Source organism: Equus przewalskii, chromosome X, assembly GCF_037783145.1.
Source record: "Equus przewalskii isolate Varuska chromosome X, EquPr2, whole genome shotgun sequence".
NCBI lineage: Eukaryota > Metazoa > Chordata > Mammalia > Perissodactyla > Equidae > Equus > Equus przewalskii.
In genome coordinates this window covers 123,022,930-123,049,775 of record NC_091863.1, presented here as the reverse complement: position 1 = coordinate 123,049,775, position 26,846 = coordinate 123,022,930, and the positions used below count along the sequence as shown (strand labels likewise).

Sequence of the window (26,846 nt, the reverse complement as noted above, 5' to 3'; positions counted from 1 at the left end):
CCAGCCCGAGCCTCCACTGCTGCGCCGGCGCCCCGGTGCGGGGCACTCTCGGGCCAGGGACTCCGAGGCTGCGGGCGCGGGGCTGGCAGGACCTGGTGGCGGGGGTCCCACTGAGCTCCCGGAGGGGGCCACCAAGGGTTCTCAGCCCGCGCCGCGCTCCGCAGTCTGGCTCCGCCCGGACAAGGGGCTAGGGCGCGGCGGGGCGGGGCGCGCGGCCGAGGAGGTGATCTCACTCCCTCTCCCCCGCCTCCCCTGCGCTCCCCTCCCCCTCCCCTGCGCGCACGCCCGCCCCGCCCCCGCCGCCGCCCCACCGCCGCCGCCGCAGCATCGGCATCGCAGACGCGCTCGGGCGGTGGGTCCGAAGCCGGCGTGCGCGGAGGCTGGGTGGGCAGCCGGAGCGGCGGCCGCGGCGCAGGTAAGGCGGGCAGACCTGCCCTCGCGCCCACGTCGCAGCTGCGACGCCCCCGGCCCCCTGGCCCCCCGGCAGCCCAGCCCTGCCCCGGTGGCCAGAGCGGGGAGTGCCGCTCGGCCTGGCCCGCGGTCACGGGCAGGACGGTCGGAGCCCCACCCAGGCCGGGCACCCGGCTCCGGGCCCCGCGGACGGGAGTGGGGAGGAGGAAGGAGGCCAGGGGCCAGAGACCGACAGGTGAGGGGTACCTGGGCGGCGCCCAGAATGCCGACACGGGGAGGGACATTCGGGTGGGAGTCAGGCGGGGTCGGTGCGGGCAGGTGGGGGTGAAGTTGGCACGTCTCTACGAGTGTGTGCGTGTGTGAGAAACGGAGCGCAATGGGGCGAGTGACCCCCATCGGCCGCCGTGGGGTGTGGCCCTGGGCGTGGCTGCCCCTCCTCCCCAGGCCCTGTTAGGCTGAAAACCTGGCCGCCAGCTTGGTAGGGGGGAGGTTGGGCTAGGCTGCCCCTGCAATGGGGGGAGGGGAGGGCACAGGGCTGGACGCTGCCTGGCCCTCCGCCCCAAGCTGGGGGGGGGGGGGGGCATTGTTCTCCTCCCTCTTCTTTCCAGACGCCAGCCTGGACTCCCAGGGGCTCCCCTCCAAGCCTGCACCGGGACCAGGGTCTCCTCCCCAGCAGACCCAGGGTGCGTCTCTAGCCTCAGTTTCTGCAGGCTCTTGTGACCAAGAAAGGGTACACTGAGTGAGGTCGCTTGGGCACCCACTGATGTGCGGCTATGCACATGGGTGTAGAATGTGGGTCCGTTAGGTAGGGGTGAGGGAGAGAGGGCCTCGCTGGCTCAGGGCCAGGGATTCTGGAAAGCAGGATGCTCAGGGCCTTGTCTTTTGCCCGTTGCCGAGTCTTCCTACCTCTGTTTGGTTATGGGAGGGGTCTACAATTCCTATTCCCCCCTTCTTAGGGCAGATTTTTGGGGTCTTTTAGTTGGGAGGGGTTGAAAAGAGCACCTAGTACAACCTGCTGCCCCCTACAGGGTATCTGGCACCCTGCCCATCCCTTCCTGTCTCAGGGAGGCAGGCCTGGTGCCATCTGCCCACCCGAAGGAGTGGGGGCCTGGCACTCCCCTCCAAGTAGGTGCCCTGCTTCCAGTTAACTCCACCCAGAGGACAGCCCAGTGTCATCATTGCTGACTCACGTGGCCCAGATGGTGAATAAGCCAGTCAGCCTTTCTTCCCGTGAACCGCTGCTGAGCCCCATCTTTCTAGTTCCCTGCGGGGTGACTGGGGCGAGGGGCTGCCCGGGGTCTCCCGCCTCTTATCAGCTCCTTGCAGCAGGCGATGGGTCTCAGCGGGCCTGACTTCTCCCCTGCCACAGCACCCATGCAGCACCTGCACGTGCCCCCATGGGCTCCTGAGCCTTCGGGGGCTCTCGGCTGTCTCTGGCTACATGGCAGGTTCATGATCAGAGCTGAGACTGGGCCCCCCTCCCTGGTTCCTGGCCATTTCTCATTACTGCATCTTAGTCTCTCTTTCTCCGTACTCATTTATGTCTATGTTTGTGCCATCCCCAAAGTAATACATCTTATTGTGGTACACTTGAAATAGATGGAAAAGAACAAAAGAAATTAAGGCTCGCTCGTGATCTGATCACCACGGGAGAAACGCGCTCAGCACACCCCAGCCTCAGTCTCCCAGGTTTGCAACAGCCTCTCCCAAGAAGCTCTGCCCCGGTGCCCAGCCCCAGGCCCCTGCAGAGCTCTGAGTGGGTGCGAAGCACCCTGAAGTGGCAGGGTCCCTCCCTGCGCAGTACTGAGCTGCTCCCTGCCCCGGAGCCCGGGCTTGCGGGCGGGTGGTTATTCACTGGGCAGCTGCTCCCTGCCAGGGGCCTGCTTTGGCCAGGCTCAGGGCTGCCCCTGGAAAAGCCAGTGACAAACCGGACCAATGCTGTCTTTGTCCTCAGGGGGTGCGGATTGGTTTTCTTTTTTCCTTTGTGACTATCTGAAGGGAAAAGGGAGGCAAGGAGTGAGGAAGGGCCTTGTCTGAGGCCAACTCCGGCGGGCAGGGGTGCTCCAGCTGCACCCCATCAGCCTCTTTCGGCCGCAGGCACAGGTGCCTTCCATGGCACGCACTTGAGCCAGACCAGCTGTGATGGAGGAAGCAGCACCGTGTGCCATACCTGCTATTCCCCAGCCCAGTGACTTGAGACCCTCAGTCTCTCCCCTGCTTTGAGTCTCAGCCCTCTTGGCTATCACATGAGGGCACGGATTCCTTCATCTCCAAGGTCCCTTTCAAGGCAAACAGTCCGTGGTGCCACTCTAAATGGCCGCAACTGGAAAGAATGTCTCAGGGCACTCTTCGGGGCAGTGAGAGCCATGTGGCCTTGCAGAGTGGCCCAGCCAGGCCACGCCAGTAATGGCCTGCAGCTCCTGGCCAGCCTCCAGGAGAGCCAGGGTGAAGGTGTGATGGAAGCTTTTCCCGGACCCCCTTTGTGGGCAAAAGGTTTCAAGGGCTCTGGGGTGAGGAGGGGAATGGGTTCCCAGGGTGCCCTGGGGGAGAATGGAGTAGAGGTGGGGTCCTATGCATACGTTGGCCAAGATGGGCACCCCAGCCAACACCCTGCTCCCCTGGCCCCTCTGTGATTCAGACAATGGGGGAGGCGGGGGGCTGAATTCCCTTTCTAGAGTCCCAAGCCACCTGTTGTCTTTGCCCTGCTCCTTCCTCCCATGATGAGAAGGCTGGGTGTAGGTCCCTGGGTGGGGCCATCTGGAATGGGCCCTCAGCAGGCCCTGCCCCCTAGTTTTTCTCTCTCTTGCTTCCTCTGCCCTGCTCCTTGTCAGCCGTCCACCTCTCCGTGCCCCTCCATGCCATTACCTTTCCCCTCTCTGCTCACTTGGAGTCTCACTGTGGGGATGCCCCACTCCCTTCCTGCCTCTACCTGCCCCACCCCTCCCTGTAGGTGCCCTGGGGTCCGTCTCTCTGCTTTTGTCTATCTTCTCTCCCTGCTCCTCTCCCCTCCCATCCTCCCACCTCTCCCCTGCCCCAATCTTCACTGCCCTGAGCTTGGCCCTGAGCTCAGCATGGGGGCGACCACTCTGCTGCCCTGAGTGGCAGCCACCCAGCACATGTCCACTGGGTTCCACCCAGACCTCCTGTGGGGGCCTTGTCTGACCTGGGGGGTGGACAGGGGGCACCTAGTGGCCACCAGCCAGAGGACTGGGAGGCGGGCAGTTAGCAAGGCCAGCTGCCTTCTTCCTAGATATCCACAGGCTCTTTCTGGCTCCCTAAGGCTGTGGGCACTGTGGGCTGAGAGGGAGGAGCGAGGCGGGGTGGGGAGTTCCTCTGCAGGGGGAGGGGCTGGGCTGCTGGGCTTTCCAGAAGCTTTTCTTTGTCCAGTGCCCCCCAAGGCCTCAGGAGCTTGCCTTTGCAACCCCAGGTCACGAAGCTGCAGAGGGAGCACCCAGCCAGTCCTGCCACTTGGCAGCTCATGCCCATCTCTGGCCCTAAACCCGCAGGGACAGCTGTGTTGGCCTCGGATTGGGTGGAGCAGGAGGGCGGCCTTCCGAGCCTGTCCATCTTGATGTCAGTCTGAGGATGGAGCTTGAAGAGAGGGGATGGTCCCCAAAAGCTCCCTCCCCTCAGCTCTCCATCTAGAGCATTCAGAGCTAGGCAGATTGGGAGAGGGCAGCTAGGTCTGGAGGTTTGCATGGGGCGGCTTTGGGCCTGTGGGTGTGCGTGGCTTCCAGTATGCCTCTTTGCATGTGTGGGGACCATATATCTGGTTGTGTGTGTGCATCTGTGTGTGTGTGTGTGTGTGTGTGTGTGCGCGCGTGTGCGCACGCGCACATGAGAGAGCATGCACACACATCCTCCTGTGCCCACCTGGGTCCCCTCGTATGCCCCGACTGGGCTTGTGCTGGGAAAGGGCGGGGCTGATGGTGGTGGCCTCAGAGGCTGGCACTCTTCGCTGCGTGACCTGGGGCTTCCCGTTGAGGGGGTGCCCTCTGGCCCCTCCCCTGGCCGCCTGTGTTCATGCCTTAGGAATGCTGAGGTCCTGGGGACGACAGAGCCTCCATTGTCTGCCCCCGGGCTTCCTGTGCCCCCTCTGCCCTTTAACCTTTTGGGAGTGGAGAGCTCCAAGGGGACTGGAGGGGCCTGGCAGTGTCTGAGCCGTTTCCAGGCGCCCTTGCCCACCCCCGCCTTGGGCCAGGTGTCCCGGGCCTGAGGGGTCTGAGCAGCAAGCTCCGAGGCGTGGAGCCAGCACCTCTTGCTGCAGGCCAGGCCCCTCTCACCTCTCCCTTTGCTTGGTACCTTCCCTGCACTGCCTGCCTGCTTTGCAGCCTCCTCTCGCCTCGGGGCCCGGAGGCAGGCCCTGCTAGCCCATAAGAACAGGATGTATGTTGCCCCCTCTGGCCTGGCCCCGAAATCCCCCTCTAACACCGGGTTCATTTCTCAGGTCGGGGGTTTCTGAGAATCCTGTCCAGAGCTGGAGGGAGGACTCTGAGGGCGTGGAGGGGGATGTAGCCTTTAGACCATGGCCATCGGTTTCCCCCACTGTGTGTGGGAAACTTGGCTGTAGCACTGGCATTTTAGTGGGCTGGGAGGCCTGAGTCTTGGCCCCTGCTCCACTGTACCTCAGTTTCCCCTTCTGCACGGGAAGGGAGGCAGCACTGTCCCTGAGCCTTGACTGGAGAGAGGGACCCTCCAGGTAGCAGAGGCCTCTTTGTGAGGCGCCCTGGGGCCTTTGGCTTCAAGAAGGGGGTCAGAGCAGCCCGAGGCTCTGGATAGCAGAGGAGGTGACCAAGAAACCCAGGTTGTCCATCAGCTGAACAGGGAAAGGAACATACCTTTTCTTGGATGGAGGCCTTGGATGGGGGTTTGTGTAAAGCCCAGGGCTGAGGGAGGGGATCGCTCCTGCTCTCTGCTGAGGTGTCATATGGGTCACACCCTACTTCCGTGTGGCCTCCTCCCAAGATTGCCCTCCCTGCTCCCTGCATTTGCCTGCCATCTGCCTAGCAAATAGGCCCTTCTCCAGGGGGAGGACGGCTTGGAAACCATCTTTGTCCAGGACCCTGGCCCCAGGAACACGAACAGGCATGTATGTTGGGGTGCCTGAGTCCCTGAGAGGTGAGCTGACCCGTAGAATAATCTTTGGAGGCTTTGGGAGCCTCCGCCCCATCTAGAACCCCACCCCTGCTGAGCGTCAGTGCCAGCTCTGTGACCTTGGACATGGTGCTGTGGTTCTCTGAGCCTCAGTTTCCTCATCTGTAAAATGAGGATAATGATAGTGCCTCCTTCCCCGGGGTTATTTTAAGGATTAAATAAGTGATGTGTGTAAAACTGCTTAGAAGAGCCCCTGGCATGTGCTAAGTGCTATCCGTGAATTTATTTAATAACGTGGGGAAGCTGACTGAGACGGGGGAGAGGGGGAGATGGGGGTGGGGGAGAAAGACTGTCTGTCCCGGCTGGTGAGAGCCCCCTTTCGTCCCTGGTGGAGACCGTTCTCCCACAAAGGGTAAACCTCTGTCCCACCCCTTCCTCCTCCTCTAAGGAGAATGGTCTATTACAGGTGAGCTGTCGTTGCCGTGGAGACCGCAGCCTTGAGGGGGCTGAGGGCGCACTCTTAGGGGGGCCCTTAGGGAGGGGTGAGGTGGGGATGAAGCGGCAGTCCTTTAAGACTTCCCGGCCCCCAGGTCCCTGTGGGGGCTCCCACCCAGCAGCCTCCTTTATGTATTATCTAAATAACCCATTAGGCTGCGGCAAGCTTTCCTCTTGGCTTCCCCCATCTCTGCCAGCGGAGGGAGCCGGGCTCCATCTCCATGGAAACCCGCCAGCCACAGCCTGCGGGGGAGGGCCACGAGGAGCCTTAAAGAACACAGTGCATGGGATGTAGGTGACACCCATACCCTCATATACACACCGACAGGCCCAAAGGCCCCCACCAGCCCTGCTGAGGAGGCAGCCCAGGCATGGGAGCCCCTATGTACCCCCTAGGACTATAAGTCCGCGCACCCGGCACCCACAATGACCATCTCACACAGCTGGGGCACTGAGCTGCCATCCTTGCCCCTGCTTGGGCCTCCCAGGGCATGGGGCGCTGCCCTGCTGTTACTTCTCCCTCTGGCAGGTGCATCTCTATCAGACAGTAGGGGCAGAGACGACCCCAGGCAGGACCTGAGAGCTGGCCTGGCATGTGTGCCATGAACAAATTCAGGGCACCCTTGGAGGTTCCCAGAGTGTGCATGTGTGTCTGTATGTGTGTATGTGTTCAGAGAGGAAAGCAGCCACCCCAGGACTCAGCCTGACTCCATGACCACCCAAGCCCCAGAGAGCAGAAGGGAGGACTCCCCAGGGGACTCGGGCACAGTGGGGCCAGGGTGTGCTCGGAGGCGGGGCTCCTCTGGGGTCCCATGGAGCCCCTCCCCGCAGGCTCCAGTGGGCCTTACCTGGTCCACCTTGGTGCCTGCCACACCCTTTCTCCCTGCCTGCCCAGCGTGCTGTGTGAGGCCCCAGGGGAGGAGCAGCCTGCCTTTGTTGTGCACACCCCCAGCACAGCGGTGGGTGTGCTCAGTCAGTGCCCGTGTGCCCGTGCACACAGACATTCACTGTTGTTCCTGTGGATGCATGGGCACCTCCCCGCAGCCAGCCGGCTGCTCACTCCACGGTACCAGCAATCTTGGAAGGATCTACTGGGGTCTTCTAGGTGCTTCTCCTTCCCCTGCCCGTGGGGGCTCCCACCTGCTCCCTGAGGGCCAGCTAGCGGTGGCTCATTCATCTTGTCTTACAACTACCCCCTTGGCCCCATGCCACAAGTGGCCAGAGACCTGCCGCTCTGTCTCTTGTCACTGTCCTGTGTTTTGTTTGTCTTTCTGGTCCTGTCGCACAGCTTCTCCTCTCTCTGTGTTTCTCTCTGCCCCGCCTCTCAGTCCAGCCTGACCTCCGAGCCCAAGAAGCCCCCTCCTCTGACTCAGGCCCATCTCCCCTCCTCCTTCCCCGCCTCTTGCCTGGCACACCCCCAAGGGACAAGGACTCTGCAGAGGCACTGCTAGGCCTGTACGCATGCCTGTGCATGTGCACACACACACCCTCACTCTTTTCGCTTTTTTGGCCATTTCTTATCGGTGCTCTCTGCGGCTGTGTCTCACCCTTTGTACTCCTCTTTCCTCTCCTCTTCCTTTCCCCACTGCCTGAGTCTCTGTTTCTAGATTTCTCTGTCTTGGTTACCGTGGCGGTCCAGTGTCTGTCTTTGTCTCCCGTTCCCTGCCCCACTTCTCAGCCTCTCCTGCTCCCTCCTACCTCTTTCTCACCCTGTCTGTCACCCTTCACTCTTTCCCAGCCTGCCCCGCCTTCGCAGACGTGGCCTTGGCTCCATCTGTACACCAGCTTGTGGAGCACTCCCCCCTTCCCCTGCCCCTGGAGGTGCTGATGGGCCGGGGCGGGGTGGGGGGGGGGCTGGGGGGTGCCTGCTGCGCTGACAACCTGAGCTGCTTGCTCTGTAATTGCCTGAGGAACGGTGAGAGATCAGAGACTCAGCGGCACTGGGAGAGGGGGAGGCAGAGCCCCCTCCCAGCTGTCAGGGGCCTCTCAACCTTCTGGCTCCTGCCTGTCTCTAAGTGCCCGGGAAAGTGGTGAGCTGGGTGGCAAATACCCAGGAGACTAAACGAGGCCGGATGTGAGACTGTGGGGCATTGAGATGGGCCAGAGTGTGGGAACCAGTGGGCTGGAGCTATCGTAGTTCCCCTGCGTTTACACGTGGGGTACACATGCCAAACCCCATTCTGGGAGCCTAGATTTGGAGGACAAATGGAGGAGCTGGCATGACAGCCGTCACCGTTCCGGCAAATGGAGCACTCGGGCTTCCTGGCATACAGGAAGGTTCTTTGAGCTTCTCCTTGCTCGTTTCTCTCCCCTCCCCCTCCTAAGACCAGAGCTCTCAAAGCTCCCAAGGCTGCTGTTTGATTGCCTGCCCTCTGATCTGAGTCTCATACTGCTTCCTACAGGCCTTGAAGTTGAGGCCAAGGCCACCTAGAGCCCACCCCGCTTGCGCTGGCTTTGTAGGGGAAGGTGGGGGTGGGACAGGTCTGCTGTTGCTCCTCCCTTCTGGGCCCCAGCTCAGCTCTTGCAAGTTGGAGGTTGGCCATGTGTTCTCCACTTCCTACCCTATGGGTCGTTCTCTTGGCCTTCAGCCCATCCACATTGACCCACTTTGGTGCTTCTCCACCTCCCCCTCCAGCTTTGAGTGAGGGAGTTTGAGAGCTCCAAGCTGACTGCTATTTGCTTGTCACTTGCCGTCCATTTTCCCTGCCCAGTCCCCAGGCAATCTGCCACATTCACCACTCTTCTCAGGTCACCTTACACAAAACCACTTTGTGGCTCCTGGTTGCCTCCTGACAGAGTCGAGATGCCTTAGCACGGCCTTCCAGGCCTCCCCAACCACCCCTCCAGCATTCTCGATGAGGCTTAGTCCCTTCTGATAAGGTCCTGTCTGGGCCCAGGATGCCCGGTACAGACTTGGTGAGGGCATCCTGACCAGGACTCCAGCCTCTAAGCTCAGTCACCCAGCAGCCTGCTCTTGCCTCTCCTGCACTTTCACCACTAGCCTCTTTCTCACACCCCTTCCTGTTTGGAGTCAAAGCTGTCTGTCTTCTTCAGAGTCTGTTTCCTCTTCTAGTCATTGGCAGAGAAGCCTCCAGTCTTCAGGGCTCCTTGCATACAGGTGGAATATGGGCATGGCTGGTGTCGCTTGAGCTTGGGGTGGACACATCTAGCAGTTAAGCCCTGAAGACTTAAAAAAAGACCCAGAAGCCGGGTCTGCCAGACACTCGAGAGGTGTCAGAAACACTGTCCCAGAGCTTTCCCTGACCCTGGCCTGGAGCATCTGGAAGGGGGAAGGCCACAGTTGCCACTATTGCCCCCTGGGGGCCTGAGAGACAGCAGAAAGGTGCTTTCCTCCTTCCCTCCCGCCAGCCACTTCTTGAGGACAGGCTTCCTTCCCCCTTCTTTCTTCTTTTTCCTCAACCTGTTCTGTGAAATGTAGCCTTCTTGGGCCCTTTTCCTCCCATCCCTGTTCCCACTTCCCAAGGCCCCATGCCCTCCGCCAGCATTTTAGGCCTGAACAGCACCCAGGGATCAGTGTTGGCTCTGAAACTCACAGCAGCAAGACTGCAACAAGAGTTCTCTACATATGTGTGTATGCCTGCTTGTGTGTGCACACAGACAGCAAACATGAGGATTCATCCCCCACAGATACAGACAGACACACAAGAAGAGGCACAGAGTCCTGTGTGCATACACGGCCAGCAGACCCATGTATTGATTCCCCAGACACACCCACGCATGAGTGCACGTCCCTCGCAGAGAAGACACACAAATGAGCTGCATGCACACACAGAGTCATATAAATACTGATGTGCTTATTTGGCTACATGCAGATCTAAATCCACATTCATGCCCACAGGCACCTGCTTGTTGGCACATCAAATCACACATGGGGATGGCATGCACGGAGCGGCCTGTAGCATGCCCAGGGGAGCTGATTGGGGCAACAAGTTGATGCTGGAGAGGCAGCTGGTGGGGAAGGCACAGACAGAGTAGGAAGGGAATGAAAGCATCCTGGAGGCCCAGCTAGTGCAAAGTGTCTTCCAGGTTTCTCCCTCCAAGGTGGGGGGAGGGAAGGATGGGGGAGCGGGCCAGCTGGGGGTGCGGCTGGGGGCGGGGCCAGGAGCCCGGGCTCTCCCAGATGTTAGTCACTAACATCGGTCCGTTCTCTATTCTCTCTTCCCACACCCTTCCCTTCCCTCCTCCCCTCTCCTAGTGCCCCCACCCCTGACTCCTGCCCCAAGCAGCCCACCAGCCCCCTTCCCTCCGGTGATAGCCTGAGCCAACCCGGCCGGCTGTGCCGCGCCGAGCTGCCGGCACCGCCGGGAAGATGGCCATGGCGCTACGGTACTTGTGGCCTCTCCTCCTGTGCAGCCCCTGCCTGCTCATCCAGATCCCCGAGGAATGTGAGTAGCTGGAAGGAGCCTCAGCACCTCCCTCCACCGCCGCGCTGGGCTCCTCTTTATCTTCTGCCTTCTCATCTCCCGGTTCCGGACACTCACCCCTTCACGCCTCCTTCCCTGGGTGCAGAGTGAGCAGGAGGTACCCAGGACGTTGGGTACCTCTGAAGAGAAAGACGGGGTGGAAGAGATGGGGTGTGTCAGCACCACGGACAGGGAAAAGAGGCGTGGGCGGGCTCGTGCGATTTCAGCACCACGGACAGTGGGCGTGACGCTGGTCCGACCTCTGTCCTCTCCCTCGGCCCGCCCCCGCCCCCTTCCTCCCGCAGGGGTGTGGCGAGCAGGAGAATGGGGCAGTCCCCAGTCCTCAGCTAGCTTGTGCAAAGGCCTGGACTCAATTCTTTCTCCCACTTTTGACCTGCATAATCCCACCTTAGGCCCTTGGTAGTCCTATCTGTGAACTGAGACAGGAAAAGACACCTTGCAGAGACCTAGCAGCCTTCTGGATCCTTATGATTTGATGTGTAGTTATTTGGTGGGGCTGGAGGGGTGGAGCTGCTGGAGCATTATGTTTGTAGGGGGTCACGGGTAGGTGTGTGGGTGTTGGGGAGTGTGGCTGGAGGGTTGTGACTGAACATGAGCATTTGTGTTTGCTTGTGAGTTGGACAAACTGTATATTTGTGTGTGTGGTTGTGATTGACTGAGTGGGTATTCCTGAGTGATTTTGATTTCCCGTGTGGATAAGTTTGTGAGTCACTGTAGTTGTTACTTAGTGGTCAGGTTTGTGGAGGTCCCCGACTGAGTATTTGGTTATAATGAGTAGTGTGTGCATATGAGTGGGGCCACATGTGAGTACCTGTTTGTGTGGGGGTGGGGGTGTTACTGTGATAGTGTTTTCTCCTGAGTGTGAGCAGGAGATATAAACACACTACTGTAAGTGGCTGTTGAGCTTGTGTCCGGGACATTTCATAGGGTAGCATTTGTGTATCTTGAGCCTGCTCCTTGGTAGCTCCAATCTCTTCCCCCCTCACCTTGCCACCATTGTCCCTGAGCCTAGATCTGGAAGAAGCCAGTGTCATTGAGAGACCAGCTGGGGGCTGGGGATGGGGAAGACTGTTCATGCCAGGAATGGGACAGGGACTGAGGGAGGCGGGCTTGGAAGGCACCTGGCATTGGGAGGGCAGTGAGCGTTTGGAGGAGGCGGAGAGGGGCTGATGGGACAAAAGTTGGGGTCGCCCTGTAGATGTGCACACTGAGGTCCATGCAGTCATGCCTACACAGACTCCCTCAACTACAGATGTACGTGGATGTGCGTATGGGTAGATGCAGATAAGCCACCTGTATCCATCCAAGCACAGAAATACATAAGGGGCAGAGATCCCAAGGGGACATACAGGAGGCACACAGACACACACAAGTGAGGGGTTTAGACACAAAGGAACACAGTGAGCCACACAGATACGGAGGTGGGTATACAATACAAAATTATACACTGAATGCAAGCATGCACACATACAGCCTTCAGATGTATTCTGGCAAGGCATACCCGTATGCAGACATGCTGGCAGACACTCACAGGCATACTCCAGTGTCCCCCGTGGCACCCACACACATGCCCGGACTCACACACGTGTGCTTGTCCTCCTTCCCCCTCTGTCTCCTCTCAGTTGCTTTTCAGGTCTCACCCTGGGCATCAGCCTGCCCTGATACCACACAGGCTGGGCCGTCTGGCCAGGTGTGTCTGTGTGGAGGGCCAGGGAGACTAGGAGAAAGGCAGGAGTGAGGAGAAAGGAGCTGGCTGCCCTGGGCACTGGCTGACCCTTTTATCAATCCAGTACAACATGGCGGGTGGCCTAGTGCCTCCCTGGTGCAACCTGTCCTCCTGCTCGGGCTCTCTCCCTTTCTGGCCACTCCAGGCCCCTTTGTCTCTTTTGCTTTCTCTACCCAGTCGATTTTCCCCATCCTGTCATCCCTGTCGCTGTCTCTTGCTCTTGGGCTGCCTGTACTGGCCCCTCCCCAGCTCAGGGCTCCCTCTGCAGTGTCCCCAGGGAGCCCCCTCCTCTCTCCTGGGGACCCTTACACTGAGGTCTTCTGCAGAGGCAGAGCTTTCAGAGGCAATCCACTGCTCGCCTCCCCTTCTTCTCTCCCCTCCTCACGGCCACCCTGGCCGGTGCCAGGCTGAGTCCTGCGGCAGGGGCAGTGGCTCTGGGAGGAAGGAAGGGGAGAAAATGAAGGCTGGCGCCAGCCCTGCAAGCAATGAGAACGCAGATGCAGTGAGGCCTTTGGGAGGGTTTTGCAGGGAGGGGGCAGCTGGGCTCTGAAGGCTGGGCCTAGGTAATTGAAAACACTGAGCTCTGCTAATTGGATTAGGAGGGAAGCAGGCTGAAGCAGGGGAGGGTGCCCTGGCTGCGGGCTGTCTGCCTCCTAGCCTTCTGAGGCATCCTGGGTGAGGTGGGGGGCAGTTCTGCAGGCCCTGCCAGGTGGGTGCCAGAGTGTGTCCAAAAGGCACTCCTTGTTAAAGGCATGGATTTCTCTCTCCCTGCCAACTAGAGCCGTGGCCTGGCTCCCCTGGACATTGCCCCAGCCTGGGATGGGTGATCCAGGCTCTGTCTTGTCCTTCTGGGTCTTGACCTGCCACAACTCCAGCCTGGCATGTGCCCCCGTGTTACCCGGCCATAGCCTCCTCTCCCGCATTCCCCTTTCCCAGGGGTCTGCACACGCTTACTTCTTCCCATGCATCAGGCCCCCTGCTGGGGCTTCGTGTCAGCATTTCTCTCCACTCTCTCCCTTGCTGCCTGGATTTCTCAGATGAAGGACACCATGGTAAGTTAGGGGGCGAAGGGAGTGTTTCCCAGAAGGCCCGAGGGAGAGGGAAAGAGGGGTGCTCAGCTTCCCTGTGTGCCGTGTGCCCTACGTGGGTTGTCGTCTTTTCTGGCTCTTGGGTCCTTGTCCCGCCGTCACAGCCTGTCCCTCTCTCACGCCTGTGTGGGCCATCTTTGTTCTATCTCTGCCCTGGCCTGGCTTGTCTCACTCTTTTCGCCGTTTCTCTCTGATGCTCTGTCCTCTCTGGGCCCCTCTCCCTCTGAGGAGTTTGTTGTTCCTGGTTTCCGTGCCTTTGGCTTTTGTTGTCTCTCATTTCTTTGTCTCTCTCTTTGGCTTCATTTCTCTCTGGTAGGCATCTTTCTTGGTAACTTTTGTTGCTGTCTTCTCTCTGTTCTCTTTCTACATTTGTGCCATGTCCCTCTCTCTCCCTCTTTTCACGTCCCACATGCCTGTGGCTGAGCTAGTTGGTCTTTCCAGCTTGTTCTTCCTCTTCCCCCATCCCCATGGCCAGGGGACCTCTAAGGGCTCTAGACCCTGCTTCCTTCATGATGGGACAGGGGTTGAGGCCATAAGACCAGCTAGACACCATCCTTACCACCACTCTCCCCATCCTGTCCCCAGTGATGGAGCCACCTGTCATCACGGAACAGTCTCCACGGCGCCTGGTTGTCTTCCCCACAGACGACATCAGCCTCAAGTGTGAGGCCAGTGGCAAACCCGAAGTGGAGTGAGTGACCTTCACCCTCTAAGCCCTGTTGTTGACAGCTGACCTCGGCCACCAGCCCTCATGCCTCCTAGGGCCTCCCAACTTCTGAACCCAGATGCCCCAGATCCCCCCCATCACCCTTGGTCCTGGCCCTGTCCCAGCCTGTCCCAGCCTGTCCCCGGGGGCCCCTTGTCTCCGGCCTGTTCCAGCCCCTGTCCCGAGTTCCAGGGACTCCGGCCTCTGAGCCCTTTCCTGCCCACAGGTTCCGCTGGACTCATGATGGCGTTCACTTCAAACCCAAGGAGGAACTGGGTGTGACCGTGCACCAGGAGCCCCACTCTGGCTCCTTCACCATCACGGGCAACAACAGCAACTTTGCCCAGAGGTTCCAGGGCACCTATCGCTGCTTTGCCAGCAATAAGCTTGGCACCGCCATGTCCCACGAGATCCAGCTCATGGCCGAGGGTGCGAGGCACTGCAGGGACCAGGGAGGGCCTGGGGCACATGAGAGGGTCCCTGAAGAGGTCTCAGGGAGCTCATGTGGGAGTTCAGGCTGGGAGCCACGCTCTCTCAGCTGGTTGTTTAGAGTGCCGAGGGGACAGGGTGCCCTGCCAGCCTTCAGCCACCTTCCCCCTACCCTGTTTCTTTCCCCACTGTGTTTCTGCTCGTCTTATCTCCCCTTCTGTGTCTTCTTCTCTGTGCTTTGCGCCCCCTTGGCCTCGGAGCCTGCCACATGGTGGATGCTTGTGGGCTCCGGCATGTTGACCAACAAGGCTGGAGGATTGATTCTCTGCCTGCTTTGCCTCTCCCTCTGGCCTGCCCTGTCTCTGTCTGAGTCATTGCCTGGGCTTGGGCTTCTATCTCCTCTCCATCTCCGCATTGCCATTTCCTTCTCCACCACTTTTGGGGCATCTCTCTCCACCTCCCCCATGGCTGTGTTTCCTCTTCCCTCTGCTTTCTCCTCTTCCCTCCTGCTTCCATACCTCCACCTCTGACCTGGCCTCTCCAGCTCCCTCCTTCCTGCTCTCCAGCTCTGTCTCTGTTTTTATCTGTGTCGCCCTTTCCCTGGGGTTTTCCCTCTGCATTCCATCCTCCCTGAGCTTTCTGCCTCCCGAGCACGCTCCTCTCCCCTCTCCGCCCCTCCGGTTACCTTGGGAACCGTTGCCATGGTTTCTGTGTCAGGATGATGGAAGGGTCTGTGACTCCCGCATCCCTCTACAGCTCCCCTCCCCCACTGCTGCACCTCAGCCTTCCCCCCACCCTTCTTCATCCCGTCCTCAGGGGTGGGAGCTGAGAATTGTGGTGGATTAACCCTCCACAGTCATCTCACCTCCTCCCCGTCCTCTCCTCTGTGTGGAGTGCCCGTCTCCACCTTGAGCCCAGAAAGGACCCAGAGTCTCTTCCTCCCTTTATGTGAACTACCTCATGGCCTGGACATCCCTCCTCCTTTTCCCTGCCTTGGCCTGTAGGAGACTTGGGACTCACTGTGCCAGCCTCTCTGTCCGTTCTAGGTGCCCCAAAGTGGCCAAAGGAAACAGTGAAACCTGTTGAGGTGGAGGAAGGGGAGTCGGTGATTCTGCCTTGCCACCCTCCACCCAGTGCAGAGCCTCTTCGGATCTACTGGATGAACAGCAGTGGGTGCCCGCGCGGGGCTGCTGCCTGGTGTAGGGGTGTCAGTGGGTGTGTCTTCCTGGATGGGGGTCCTGACCTCTGCCTCCTTGCACCCCACCCCCACAGAGATCTTGCACATCAAACAGGATGAGCGGGTAACAATGGGCCAGAACGGCAACCTCTACTTTGCCAATGTGCTCACCTCGGACAACCACTCAGACTACATCTGCAATGCCCACTTCCCTGGCACCCGGACCATCATTCAAAAGGAACCCATTGACCTCCGAGTCAAGGCCAGTGAGTCCCAAAGGCTCTGATACACCCCGCCAAACACACACACACTCCTCTCTCACCCTCAGGCATCACACATGGCCCATCTCATAGCTCAGACAACCTTGGTCTTCCTCGAGGACAGCTTGGCTCCCACATCAACCCTGCCCAGATCCTTTCCCAGGTGTCAAGAGCAGAGATGGGGCCCTCCCTTTGACAGAGAAGGAAACTGAGGCCCCAGGGGCTCTCTGGTGTGTCCAGAGTCGCCCAGCCTGGTAGCGTCCTGGGTGGAGGGAGGAGTGGACCGCGCACCCACCCCCATTCTCCTCACAGCCAACAGCATGATCAGCAGGAAGCCGCGCCTGCTCTTCCCCACCAACTCCAGCAGCCACCTGGTGGCCTTGCAGGGACAGCCACTGATCCTGGAGTGCATTGCCGAGGGCTTGTGAGTCTGGGCGCCCTAGGTGGGGCCGGGATGGGGCGGGGCCTCTGCCGTGGAGCAGGGCTGAGCGGCCTTGTCCTCTCTCCCCTCTTCTCTCCTCCCTTATCCTTCCTGCACCGTGGCCCCGGGCAGTCCCACGCCCACCATCAAGTGGCTGCGCCCAAGTGGCCCCATGCCATCCGACCGAGTCACCTACCAGAACCACAACAAGACCCTGCAGCTGCTGAATGTGGGAGAGGAGGATGACGGCGAGTATCGCTGCCTGGCTGAGAACTCGCTGGGCAGTGACCGGCATGCCTACTATGTCACTGTGGAGGGTATGGTGCCCCTGCCTGGCATGACCCCCCCATGCCATTGCCTCAGCTCCCCAGAATGACCTCTGGGGATGGTGGTCTGTGATGCCCACTGTCACAGGGGCGGGTGGGCTCTGGCCCAGGGACAAGAGCTGGCTGCAGGCTGCGGGCTCAGGGCAGCTCTCCCCTTCCTTGCAGCTGCCCCGTACTGGCTGCAAAAGCCCCAGAGCCATTTGTATGGGCCAGGAGAGACCGTCCGCCTGGACTGCCAGGTGCAGGGCAGGCCCCAACCAGAGGTCACCTGGAGAATCAATGGGATCCCCGTGGAGGGTGAGAGGGCCTTGGGCAGGGGCAGGGAGCATGGGGGGCCCTGGAGACTGTGGGAGATGGAGAGAAGTATGAGGAGGGGCCTTGGCGAGCCTCACTGCCCTGCCCCGGGCCCGTGGGGCCCACCTGCTGCACACACAGAGCTGGCCAAGGACCAGAAGTACCGGATCCAGCGTGGAGCCCTGATCCTGAGCAACGTACAGCCCAGTGACACGATGGTGACCCAGTGTGAAGCCCGCAACCGGCACGGGGTCCTGCTGGCCAATGCCTACATCTATGTCGTCCGTGAGTGCCAGCCAGCTTGGCCTGCCTGCCATCCCCTTCTTGCCTCGTAGCCCCGGGTCTGTCCCTGTAGTCCTTCAGGCAAGGCCACCAGACCAACTCAGCCAGCAGCTGGTTTGTCTGCCGCGGCTGTCCTTCTCCTTGCTGGGGCCCTGCACCCAACTCTCGCCTATCCTCACAACAGTGGGGCTCAGGGGTGGGCGTGGAGGAAGGGCAGGGTCTTGTCACCACTTACAGATGAAGAAGCAGCCTCAGAGAGTGGTCGGGCCCAGCACATGTCACTGAATGGAGGCTCACCCTGGAGCCTTGGGAAAGACGGGCTGGGCCAGAAGGGCTTCTGGGAAGAGGTAGACTGTCAGTGGGGCCTCGAATAATTAGTAAAACTTGAGTGGCTGGGACGGGAGGCACATTGGAGGCAGAGGGGACACTGTGGCTGAAGGCAGAGAGAGGCTCAGCCTGGGCGGGGCCAGAGCTGGTCACGAGGAAGCAAGATGGACAGGGCTCTTGGGGGCCTGAAAATGCCCGGTGCAGTCAGTGGCAGCTTCCAAAGTCTGTGCGCCCTCCTGGGAGAGGCTGCTCTGCCGAGCCCTGCGTCTGCCCCCCAATGCCCCATGGGCTCTCTCCTGGCCCTGAGTCCTGCCCTGTCGCCCATGACTACTCCTCCCCCAGAGCTACCAGCCAAGATCCTGACCCCAGACAACGAGACGTACATGGCAGTTGAGGGCAGCACTGCCTACCTTCTGTGCAAGGCCTTTGGAGCACCTGTGCCCAGCGTCCAGTGGTGAGTGCCCCCTGCCCCAGCAGGGGGCAACCTGTAAGCCATCTTCTGGCCCAGGGAGCTGGGGAGGGCAGGGGAGCCCAGCCTGCGGGGATCTGAGGCAGGCCACCCTGCTCGCACTAGGCTGGACAAGGAAGGGAAGACCGTGCTGCAGGACGAGCGCTTCTTCCCTTACACCGACGGGACCCTGGGCATCCGAGACCTCCAAGCCAACGACACTGGACACTACTTCTGCCAGGCTGCCAATGACCAAAATAACGTGACCATTGTGGCTAACCTGCAGGTCAAAGGTCAGATGAATCCCTTACTCCCACTGATGTAATCAGCAGTGCCTCCAGGCTGGGGAGTCAGGGTCTCTGGAGGACACCAGAGTGACCCTCCCTTCCCATCGTTGCCCTCAGATGCCACTCAGATCACGCAGGGGCCCCGGAGTGCAATCGAGAAGAAAGGTTCAAGAGTGACATTCACGTGCCAGGCCTCCTTTGACCCCTCCTTGGAGCACAGCATCACCTGGCGTGGGGATGGTCACAACCTCCAGGAGCTTGGTGACAGTGACAAGTGCGGCCCCAGCCCCAACCTGGGTTTGGTGGAAGGGGGCAGAGTGGGAAAAGCAGAATGTCCAGACCTCCTAGCCTCATCCATGGAGGAGCCCCCCTACTTTGAGAGGGAATGTTCTGGCAGGAGAGGAAAAGGAGGAGAGCAGAGCGCAGATGGCAGGAAGTGGTGCATGTGCTGGGAGCAGAAGGACAAACATGCCCCCCCGCCCCCTCCAGGTACATCATAGAGGATGGGCGCCTGGTCATCCACAGCCTGGACTACAGTGACCAGGGCAACTACAGCTGTGTGGCTGGCACCAAGCTGGATGTGGTGGAGAGCAGGGCAGAGCTCCTGGTGGTGGGTGAGTCCTAGGATGGTATCGGGCTCAAGGCCTGAAGGTATGGGCGGCACAGGCCTCCGGGCACAGGAGCCCAGGCTCACGCTGCAGGGTCCTTTCGAGCTGGAGGTGGGGGGTGGCCAGCTCGAGAGTGGGCCAGAGAATCCCCCCTCCATGGCCCTCAGGGAGCCCCGGGCCGGTGCCGCAGCTGGAGCTGTCTGATCATCACTTGCTGAAGCAGAGCCAGGTGCGCCTGTCTTGGAGCCCCGCCGATGACCACAACGCCCCCATCGAGAGTAAGAGGCCTGAACGTGGCACACCCACCTCCTCCACCGCCACCCCTGCTAGTCCTCCCTCCCGCGGGTCTGCCTCTGCCCAGGGCCGGGGCTCCGTGGCCGCCCACCTCACCTGGGCATGCACCTGTGTTCTTGGGCTCACGGTTCCTCCAGGAGAGCAGACCTGTACCCCCATTGCCCCTCCCTGACATGCCACACACTGGTGACTCCATTGCCGGTGCACTCCTTTGCAGAGTATGACATTGAATTTGAGGACAAGGAGATGGCGCCTGAGAAATGGTACAGTCTGGGCAAGGTGCCAGGGAACCAGACCTCCACCACCCTCAAGCTGTCACCCTATGTCCACTACACCTTTAGAGTCACTGCCATCAACAAATACGGCCCTGGGGAGCCCAGCCCGGCCTCTGAGACTGTGGTCACACCTGAGGCAGGTGAGCCACCTGGGAGGGGGCCTCAGACACCAGGGCCCCAGGCTGTGCAAGGAGGGCCTGAAGGGGTGACCGTGCCCAGCTCCTCTGCTTCCAGGTTATAGCAGAAGAGAGTTCCCTCAGGGCTGCTGGCTCCTGGCTTCCAGGGCCAGAATGGGCCATTCCTTCCTTGGTGCTCAGCCTTCATCGCCTCAGCAGGAGCCCACAGTGTTGATGTGTTGACACATTACTTTCCAGCCCCGGAAAAGAACCCTGTGGACGTGAAGGGGGAAGGGAACGAGACCAACAACATGGTCGTCACTTGGAAGGTGAGGGGCCCAGGGCTGAGCTTGCCCCTGGACATCAGGCCAGGAACCAGGGGCTCACTGCTCCCCCTGGCTGTGCTAGGGACCAGAGGGTGACTGGGGACGTAAGGCTGGTCGGGGCTGGGCTAGGCAGCTGGTCACAGGAGGGGGGTGCTCTTGGCTGACCAGTGTCTCTTCTGCTCACCCCCTCCAGCCGCTCAAGTGGATGGACTGGAATGCCCCCCAGGTTCAGTACCGCGTGCAGTGGCGCCCTCAGGGGACGCGGGGGACCTGGCAGGAACAGATCGTGAGCGACCCCTTCCTGGTAGTGTCCAACACGTCCACTTTTGTGCCCTATGAGATCAAGGTCCAGGCCGTCAACAGCCAGGGCAAGGGCCCTGAGCCTCCGATCACCATTGGCTACTCTGGGGAAGACTGTGAGTGTGTGGAGCCCCTGAACGCCCAGCCCCGCCCTCTCAGTGCATTTCCTTACATAACCAAAGTGCCATTATGAAAGTCCAGAAACTTACCATTGAAACAATACATTTATCTAGTCGGCAGCCAATATTCAGTTATATCAAAGGAAAGAAGCGGGACAATAAGACCCATGCCAGGTCTTTCCTTTCCTTGAATCTGGAACGTTAGCAGATGTTAATTTTGATCACCTGGTCAAGGTCTTTGCCGGTTCCTCCTCCGTGTAGTTACTATTTTCTCCCTTGCAACTAATAAACAGTCTGCAGGGAGAGACCCTGAGACCAGGCAGCCGCCCTGCTCATCAGACTGCCTGCCCCCATCTGGGCTGGCCTGAGTGCCGCAGGCCCTCACCCATGTCACCTGCTATTTGCAGACCCCCAGGCAAGCCCTGAGCTGGAAGGCATCAAGATCCTCAACTCAAGCACTGTGCTGGTCAGGTGGTGGCCTGTGGACCCAGCCCTGGTCAAGGGCCACCTCCGAGGATACAATGTAAGGGTCCAAGGCATAGGGGCTGGGTGGGAGGGTGTCGCTGAAGTGAGGTGTGAGGTCACCAGGAGTGACAGGATTGGGAGTGGGCCTCTGCCACCTGCTAGCCGCTCTCCCAGAAGTCCTTGGGTTGGGAGGAAAGGGTCGCCGTTGAGGGCAGTGGGGAACATGCACCCAGGGGTCACTGCTGGACGCCTTCTGCCCCTACTGGGTCTCCTGTACCCCTGCAGGTGACGTACTGGTGGGAGGGCAGTCAGAGGAAGCACAGCAAGAGGCACGTCCACAAAGGCCACATGGTGGTGCCCGCCAACGCCACCAGTGCCATCCTGGGGGGCCTGCGGCCTTACAGCTTCTACCATCTGGAGGTCCAGGCCTTTAATGGCCGAGGTCTGGGGCCTGCGAGCGAGATGACCTTCCACACCCCAGAAGGAGGTGAGCCTTGCATCCCGTGCTGCTTTCCTCTGCCTTCCTCCCCACCCCAGGGGTGGGCCAGGGCGAGGACCTGCTGCTCGTCTCTGCCCCACAGTGCCCGGCCACCCTGAAGCGCTGCACCTGGAGTGCCAGTCAAACACCAGCCTGCTGCTGCACTGGCAGCCCCCACTCAGCCACAACGGCGTGCTCACTGGCTACGTGCTCTCCTACCACCCTCGTACGTGTATCCTGGGCCCAGAGTGCCAGCCCAGCCCAGCCAGGAGGTGGAGGGGAGCAGGGTGGGGTGGGCAGAGCCGGCGACCAAAGCCAACTCCCCACCTGCCCTCGCAGTGGACAATGGGGGCAAGGAGCAGTTGTCCTTTGACCTTCCGGACCCTGAGCTGCGTTCGCACAACCTGAGCAACCTCAGCCCCCAACTGCGGTACCGCTTCCAGCTGCAGGCCACCACGAAGGAGGGCCCTGGCGAGGCCATCGTGCGGGAAGGAGGCACCATGGCCCTAGCTGGTGAGCTGGGGGATGTTAGAGGCCTCGTCAGGCAGGCAGGCCCAGGAGGGTAGGCCTCGGGCTGCCTCGAGGTCCCACACCCTCCTCTTGCTCCCCAGGAAACCGAAGTTTTGGCAACATCTCGGCCATGGCTGGCGAGAATTATAGCGTGGTCTCCTGGGTGCCCAGGGAGGGCCGATGCAACTTCGGGTTCCAGATCTGGTTCAAAGCCTTGGGGGGTGAGCACAAAAGAGGCCCCTGGGGCAGGGGGAAGGGGGGCTCTGGGCCCAGAGGGGCTGGGGGTGGCGTGGAACCAGGGTGCTTCCTGGCACCCCCCGCTCAGGCCTGCTGCCCCTCACGCCCACAGATGAGAAGATGGGCGCTCGTCTCACACCGCAGTCCGTCAGCTACAACCAGAGCTCCTACACACAGTGGGACCTGCAGCCCGACACCCACTACGAGATCCACCTGCTCAAGGAGACAGTGCTCCTGCACCAGATGGCTGTGAAGACCAATGGCACCAGTGAGGCCCTGGGGGCCCACTCTTGGCTACCAGGGAGCCATAAGCACCGCCCAGTTAGCTGCCCCTGGTCCCCGGCATGGCCACCACCGCCCCAGGCCCTATGCCACAGCTCCTCTCTCCACTTCCCAGAATTTGGGTGCCCTTCGGCCCATGATGGGGAAGTCCAGGCCCTAGAAATGGCCCCTTCCGGTATCCTTCTGTTTTAACTGTTTCCAGTCCAGTCATTTTCGCACGAGGCCCTTCTTCCTGCCCCTGCCCCCCAGGGGGTCCCCCCGTGTCAATTACAAGCATTGCCTCAGCCCCAGATCATTACTCCCCCCGGGCCCTCTAGTGTCTGCGGGGCTGGCCCTCACCCTGCCCCTGCCCAGTCTCAGGGGACAGAGGGCTTGTGAAAGGATGAAGCCAGCGGCTCTGAGTGAGGCCCGTACACAAGGCCGTGAGCCTGGGGCATGGGCTTTGGTTGGGTGCTGTGGCCCCCAGGGGCCCTTGAGTCTCACCCAGGCTCTGTCTTCTCTGGTCTCCCGCTCAGGCCATGTGAGACTCCCTCCTGCCGGCTTCACCACCGAGGGCTGGTTCATCGGCTTCGTGAGCGCTGCTGTCCTCCTGCTCCTCGTCTTGCTCATCCTCTGCTTCATCAAGCGCAGCAAGGGTGGCAAGTATTCAGGTAACCCCAACCCCAGGGCTCAGGTGCAGGGGCAGAACTGAGGGGAGAGGGGAGCCCAGGGCCACTCTTCATCCCTTCTACGTGTCCTCCTCAGTACCCGAGCCCCTGGCAGGATGGCATGGGCATGTTGGGGACAGGCAGGGGGCCCAGAGGGAGCTTCTGTGCAGACCGGCGGCAAACGGCAGCCAGGCCCATGTTGGGGGAATGGTATACCCTTGAAGGCATCTTGGCTTCTGAGAGCTGCCGAGGCCGAGAGCTAGGGGCGCTTGGAGCACAGAGGGAGAGCCACCCCCAGGTCCCCCACCTGGGGATGGGCCCAAGTGTCCAGGGACAGGCTGAGGGGGCAGGAGAGGAAGCTGGGCCCTCTTTGTGTGTCTCCAGTGAAGGATAAAGAGGACACCCAGGTGGACTCTGAAGCCCGGCCAATGAAGGACGAGACCTTTGGCGAGTACAGGTGAGCTGGGGGTAGGAGCGGTGCAGGCGGCCGCCTAGCACCAGCCTCGCTGTCTGTCATGTCTGACCCTGTCTCTCTCTCTCTCCTCTGTGCTGCCGGTTGATATCAGGTCCTTGGAGAGGTAAGGCAGGGTTGGTGGGAAGATAGTATCAGACCCCAATGGCCGGGACCCTCCTGTGGACAGTGTGTGCCTGGGAGTGCCATAGGTCCCCACTTACCAGGGCTCCTTGCTTCCCCAGCTCCCTGGCCTGACAGCTCCCTGTTTTACTTATTCATTACTTTTTTTTTTCTGGTGAGGAAGATTGGTCCTGAGCCAACATCTGTGCCAATCTTCCTCTATTTTGTATGTGGGACGCCACCACAGCATGGCATGATGAGTGGTGTGTAGGTCCACGCTTGGGATCTGAACCTGCAAACCCTGGGCCGCTGAAGTGGAGTGCATGAACTTAACCACTACACCACTGGGTGGCCCCATCAGCTCCCTGTTTTAGGGAGAAGCTAACACACCCCAACTCGCCCTTCCTTCATTGACACTCACCTTCTGGGCCTGCCTGTCACCTTCTCAGCTCCTCCCCTCTGGGCTCTGCTCTTGTCCAGCTCACCTATAAGCGAGGAGCCAGGCCCCTTGAGCCCCCCCAGGCTGAGTGCCCACTTGCTCCCTCACATCCCCCAGGATCCTAGGCATGCCCAAGCCTTTCTCCCCAGTGGTATGCCTGCTCCCTGCCCTCCCAGGTGTGTGTCAAGGATGAGGACCTCTTCCCCAAAGCATTCAGAGCACATGGAAGGCAGGTGGAACTTGGTGCTGGGGCTCTGCCCTGCCCCACCCCCCAGCCACGCCTCCTCCTTCAGGCCAGCACCTCCCAGCTCCTGGGCTCTGCTGGGCAGCCTCCCACTCCCTCCCACCCTCTGTCCCTGCAGTGACAATGAGGAAAAGGCCTTTGGCAGCAGCCAGCCATCCCTCAACGGAGACATCAAGCCGCTGGGTAGTGACGACAGCCTAGCCGACTACGGGGGCAGCGTGGATGTCCAGTTCAATGAGGACGGCTCCTTTATTGGCCAGTACAGCGGCAAGAAGGAGAAGGAGGCGACAGGAGGCAATGACAGCTCAGGGGCCGCCTCCCCCATCAACCCCGCAGGGACCTTGGAGTAGCAGGATCCAGCCAGGCAAGGCCAGGCAGGGTGCAGCCCGGGCCGGGCCGCAGGGCAGTCAGGCCAAGACCCCCAAGGCTGAAGCCTGTGCTGGGTCCCTGACCTTGGGACTGAGGCTCCCCTCTCTCTCCACCAGGCCACAGCCTTGTCCTCTGGTCCTGGGCCCATGGGAAGCTTGAGTCGGGGGCCAGAGGAAAGGAGCTCACTGCCTCAGATTCCCTTCTGATTCCCCTGTCCTCACTTTATTGCCAAAACCCAGCTGCACCCCTTCTTGGGCACACACTGCTTTGCTCCAGCTCGGGGGCCAATCACCTACACATCAGGAGCCTTCAGGTGCTGCCTTGCCAGCCTTTGGGCAGAGAGAGGCCATGGTCAGGGGAGAGGAAATGCAGATGGCCCTAGAGGGGTCTCCCAGGTGCTGCCTGGTCAGGCTCCTCAGAACCAGGGTTGGCACCTCCATCCGCAGCCTGGCTGGGACTGGGGACAGAACTCGGTGTCCCCACCATCTGCTCCCTTTTCTTTGCCATCTCTGCTCCAACTGGGTGCAGAGGAGGCCATCTGGAGAGCCCAGAGTCCCCACCCGCCAGTATCACCCTCCATCAGCGCCACTCCTCCCGCTGGCCACCCTACCCTGCGGCCACCTTTCAGGAGCTCCATACACATGCTGCCTTCGGTACCCGCCAGACAACATCCAGGTGGCCTCTGTCACTGCCGAGTGTAGGGCAGGCACATTTCCTCCCCACCGCGCGGGCCAGCCTCTCTCCTGGCCGCCACCATACCCCAGGACCCCTTAGCAACCCGCCCACCCCCAGTCTCACCAGTTCCCTTCCTCAGCCTCCCCTGCCCCCACCTAGGAATGTAAATACACCTTGACTTTGAGAGTTTGTCCCCGTGCCCTCTCCCTGTGTGCCGCTAGCGTGTAGGCAGATGTCTGAGTCTCTAGGTGGTTTCTAGGTTTTATAGCAATTAGCTTTGATGATCCCATCCCAGGAAAAATAAAAACAGACGAAAAAAAAAAGGAAAAAGGAAAGATTGGTTTTCCCATCTCTGCTGTGCTCCTGCCTGGCAGCCCCGGTCTCCCTGTACACCTTTGCTTGGTCTGTGGATGAGCCCTTTACAAAAAACAAAAATATATATATATGTACATAAATATCAGATTATAACAGGCAAATAAAAACCTGGAAACGAAGAGAAACTTGTCATTTTCCCGAACATGACTTCCCTGGCCATGTCCCACACTGCAGTAGGTGCCGGGGCCAACTTTCGAGGGAAGCCTTGGACCTCTCACTGGCCCTTCGCAGGCCTGCTTCCCGGCACCCGAATCAGGAGTTGCACTCACCCTGCCAGGCCTCGCCCTCCACCCCCGTGCGCCTCGCTGCCCGCCCCTCTTGGAGACAGCTCTGGGCTCTCACCCTGGCTGGGCCCCTCATTCCCACAGCGGGGCACATGAGAGGGCGTTGTGTGGCCGGGACCTACAAGTCCCAGAGCCCTTGGCCCAAAGTTTACTGGCCAGCACCCAGGAGCCTCTTCCCTGTCCCATGTGGCAAGCGGCCCGCAAGAGCCCGCCGGGCCCCCTGCTTCCATGCGCTGGTGGACTCATCTTCCCTGGGGTGCTCAGCCCTCGAAACCAGGAAAGCACACTTTACATGAATGACCACAAACCTCAAGTGGACCCCCAGGGATAGCCGCCCTGCCTTGGGAATTTCCCTGGTGAGGGTCCCGCACCCTTCCCCAGCCCCTGGCCATCACTGTCAGTGTGGCCTTTATTTCATCTTTGTGCCAGTAGAAAGCAGTAGAAGAGAATTTCTTCCCTGAGTTCCTGCCGTCAAATCCCTGCCGCCAGCCCCAGCCCCGAGCCCTCTGCCTGGCCCCGACCCCTGGGGGTGAGCCGCGGTCCATTGAAGTCAGCCCCTTTCCCCAGGCACCGGGTCCCGCTCCTATGAGCCATGTGAGCCGTTCTGCTGCGTCTTCTTTCTCTTTTCTGTAGCTCTGATTTTCCTGTCCCTGTTGACGGGTCCTGTCAGCAGGCAAACGTGCTGTAACAGCTTCCATCCTTAAAACACTCACTCCTAACGCCACACACCCCTCCAGCTCTTGCCCCATTTATTTCTCTGCTCCGATTGACAATAACCCCCTCAAGACTTGTCTACACTGGTCTTCCTCGCTTAACCACCTATAGCGGTGGCTGCTTATTGTCCCCAGTAGCTGTCTTGTTCTTACATAACAATAGAATTTTGCTCCGCTGAAGATACATTTCCCATCCTTTGCACCTACATGGGGCCAGTGGACTGTGAGTGAAGGGGCAATGTCTGGGCTGTGCCCTTAAAGAAGCAGAGTGTGCCTTTCTCTGCCCTGCTCTATCTGCTC

The 26,846-nt window shown here is 60.3% G+C and overlaps 1 protein-coding gene across 8 annotated transcripts; it reads left to right on the top strand.

Annotated features, from left to right (window-relative positions):
* L1CAM (L1 cell adhesion molecule) lies at positions 1–25,674 on the top strand. Of its 8 annotated transcripts, none has more exons than XM_070606627.1 (29): positions 282–415; positions 10,217–10,406; positions 13,209–13,223; positions 13,845–13,950; positions 14,192–14,394; positions 15,441–15,563; positions 15,667–15,837; positions 16,144–16,255; positions 16,385–16,569; positions 16,744–16,875; positions 17,014–17,157; positions 17,824–17,935; positions 18,056–18,222; positions 18,334–18,490; positions 18,706–18,830; positions 18,992–19,102; positions 19,336–19,533; positions 19,768–19,838; positions 20,029–20,251; positions 20,662–20,777; positions 21,005–21,206; positions 21,301–21,423; positions 21,537–21,710; positions 21,809–21,928; positions 22,057–22,212; positions 22,742–22,876; positions 23,258–23,330; positions 23,440–23,451; positions 24,249–25,674. In XM_070606627.1, exons 2-29 carry the CDS (start codon positions 10,331–10,333, stop codon positions 24,478–24,480), a joined length of 3,774 nt encoding a protein of 1,257 aa, XP_070462728.1. In that variant the 5' UTR covers positions 282–415; positions 10,217–10,330; the 3' UTR covers positions 24,481–25,674. The 8 variants fall into 8 exon arrangements, with proteins under 8 accessions (XP_070462735.1, XP_070462728.1, XP_070462730.1 ...); XM_070606630.1 differs by lacking the exon at positions 13,209–13,223 and adding an exon at positions 1,020–1,094 and having other exon boundaries at positions 324–415; XM_070606632.1 differs by lacking the exons at positions 13,209–13,223; positions 23,440–23,451 and adding exons at positions 1,020–1,094; positions 2,011–2,100 and having other exon boundaries at positions 343–415.
* The last annotated feature ends 1,172 nt before the right edge of the window (positions 25,675–26,846 follow it).

Excerpts from the sequence above, each read along its gene's own strand:
- L1CAM (XM_070606627.1), top strand. The coding sequence starts at position 10,331 with ATGGCCATGGCGCTACGGTACTTGTGGCCTCTCCTCCTGTGCAGCCCC. Across the intron at positions 16,256-16,384 it reads GAGTGCATTGCCGAGGGCTT|TCCCACGCCCACCATCAAGT; the intron begins GTGAGTCTGGGC and ends GGCCCCGGGCAG. Across the intron at positions 22,877-23,257 it reads CAAGGGTGGCAAGTATTCAG|TGAAGGATAAAGAGGACACC; the intron begins GTAACCCCAACC and ends GTGTGTCTCCAG.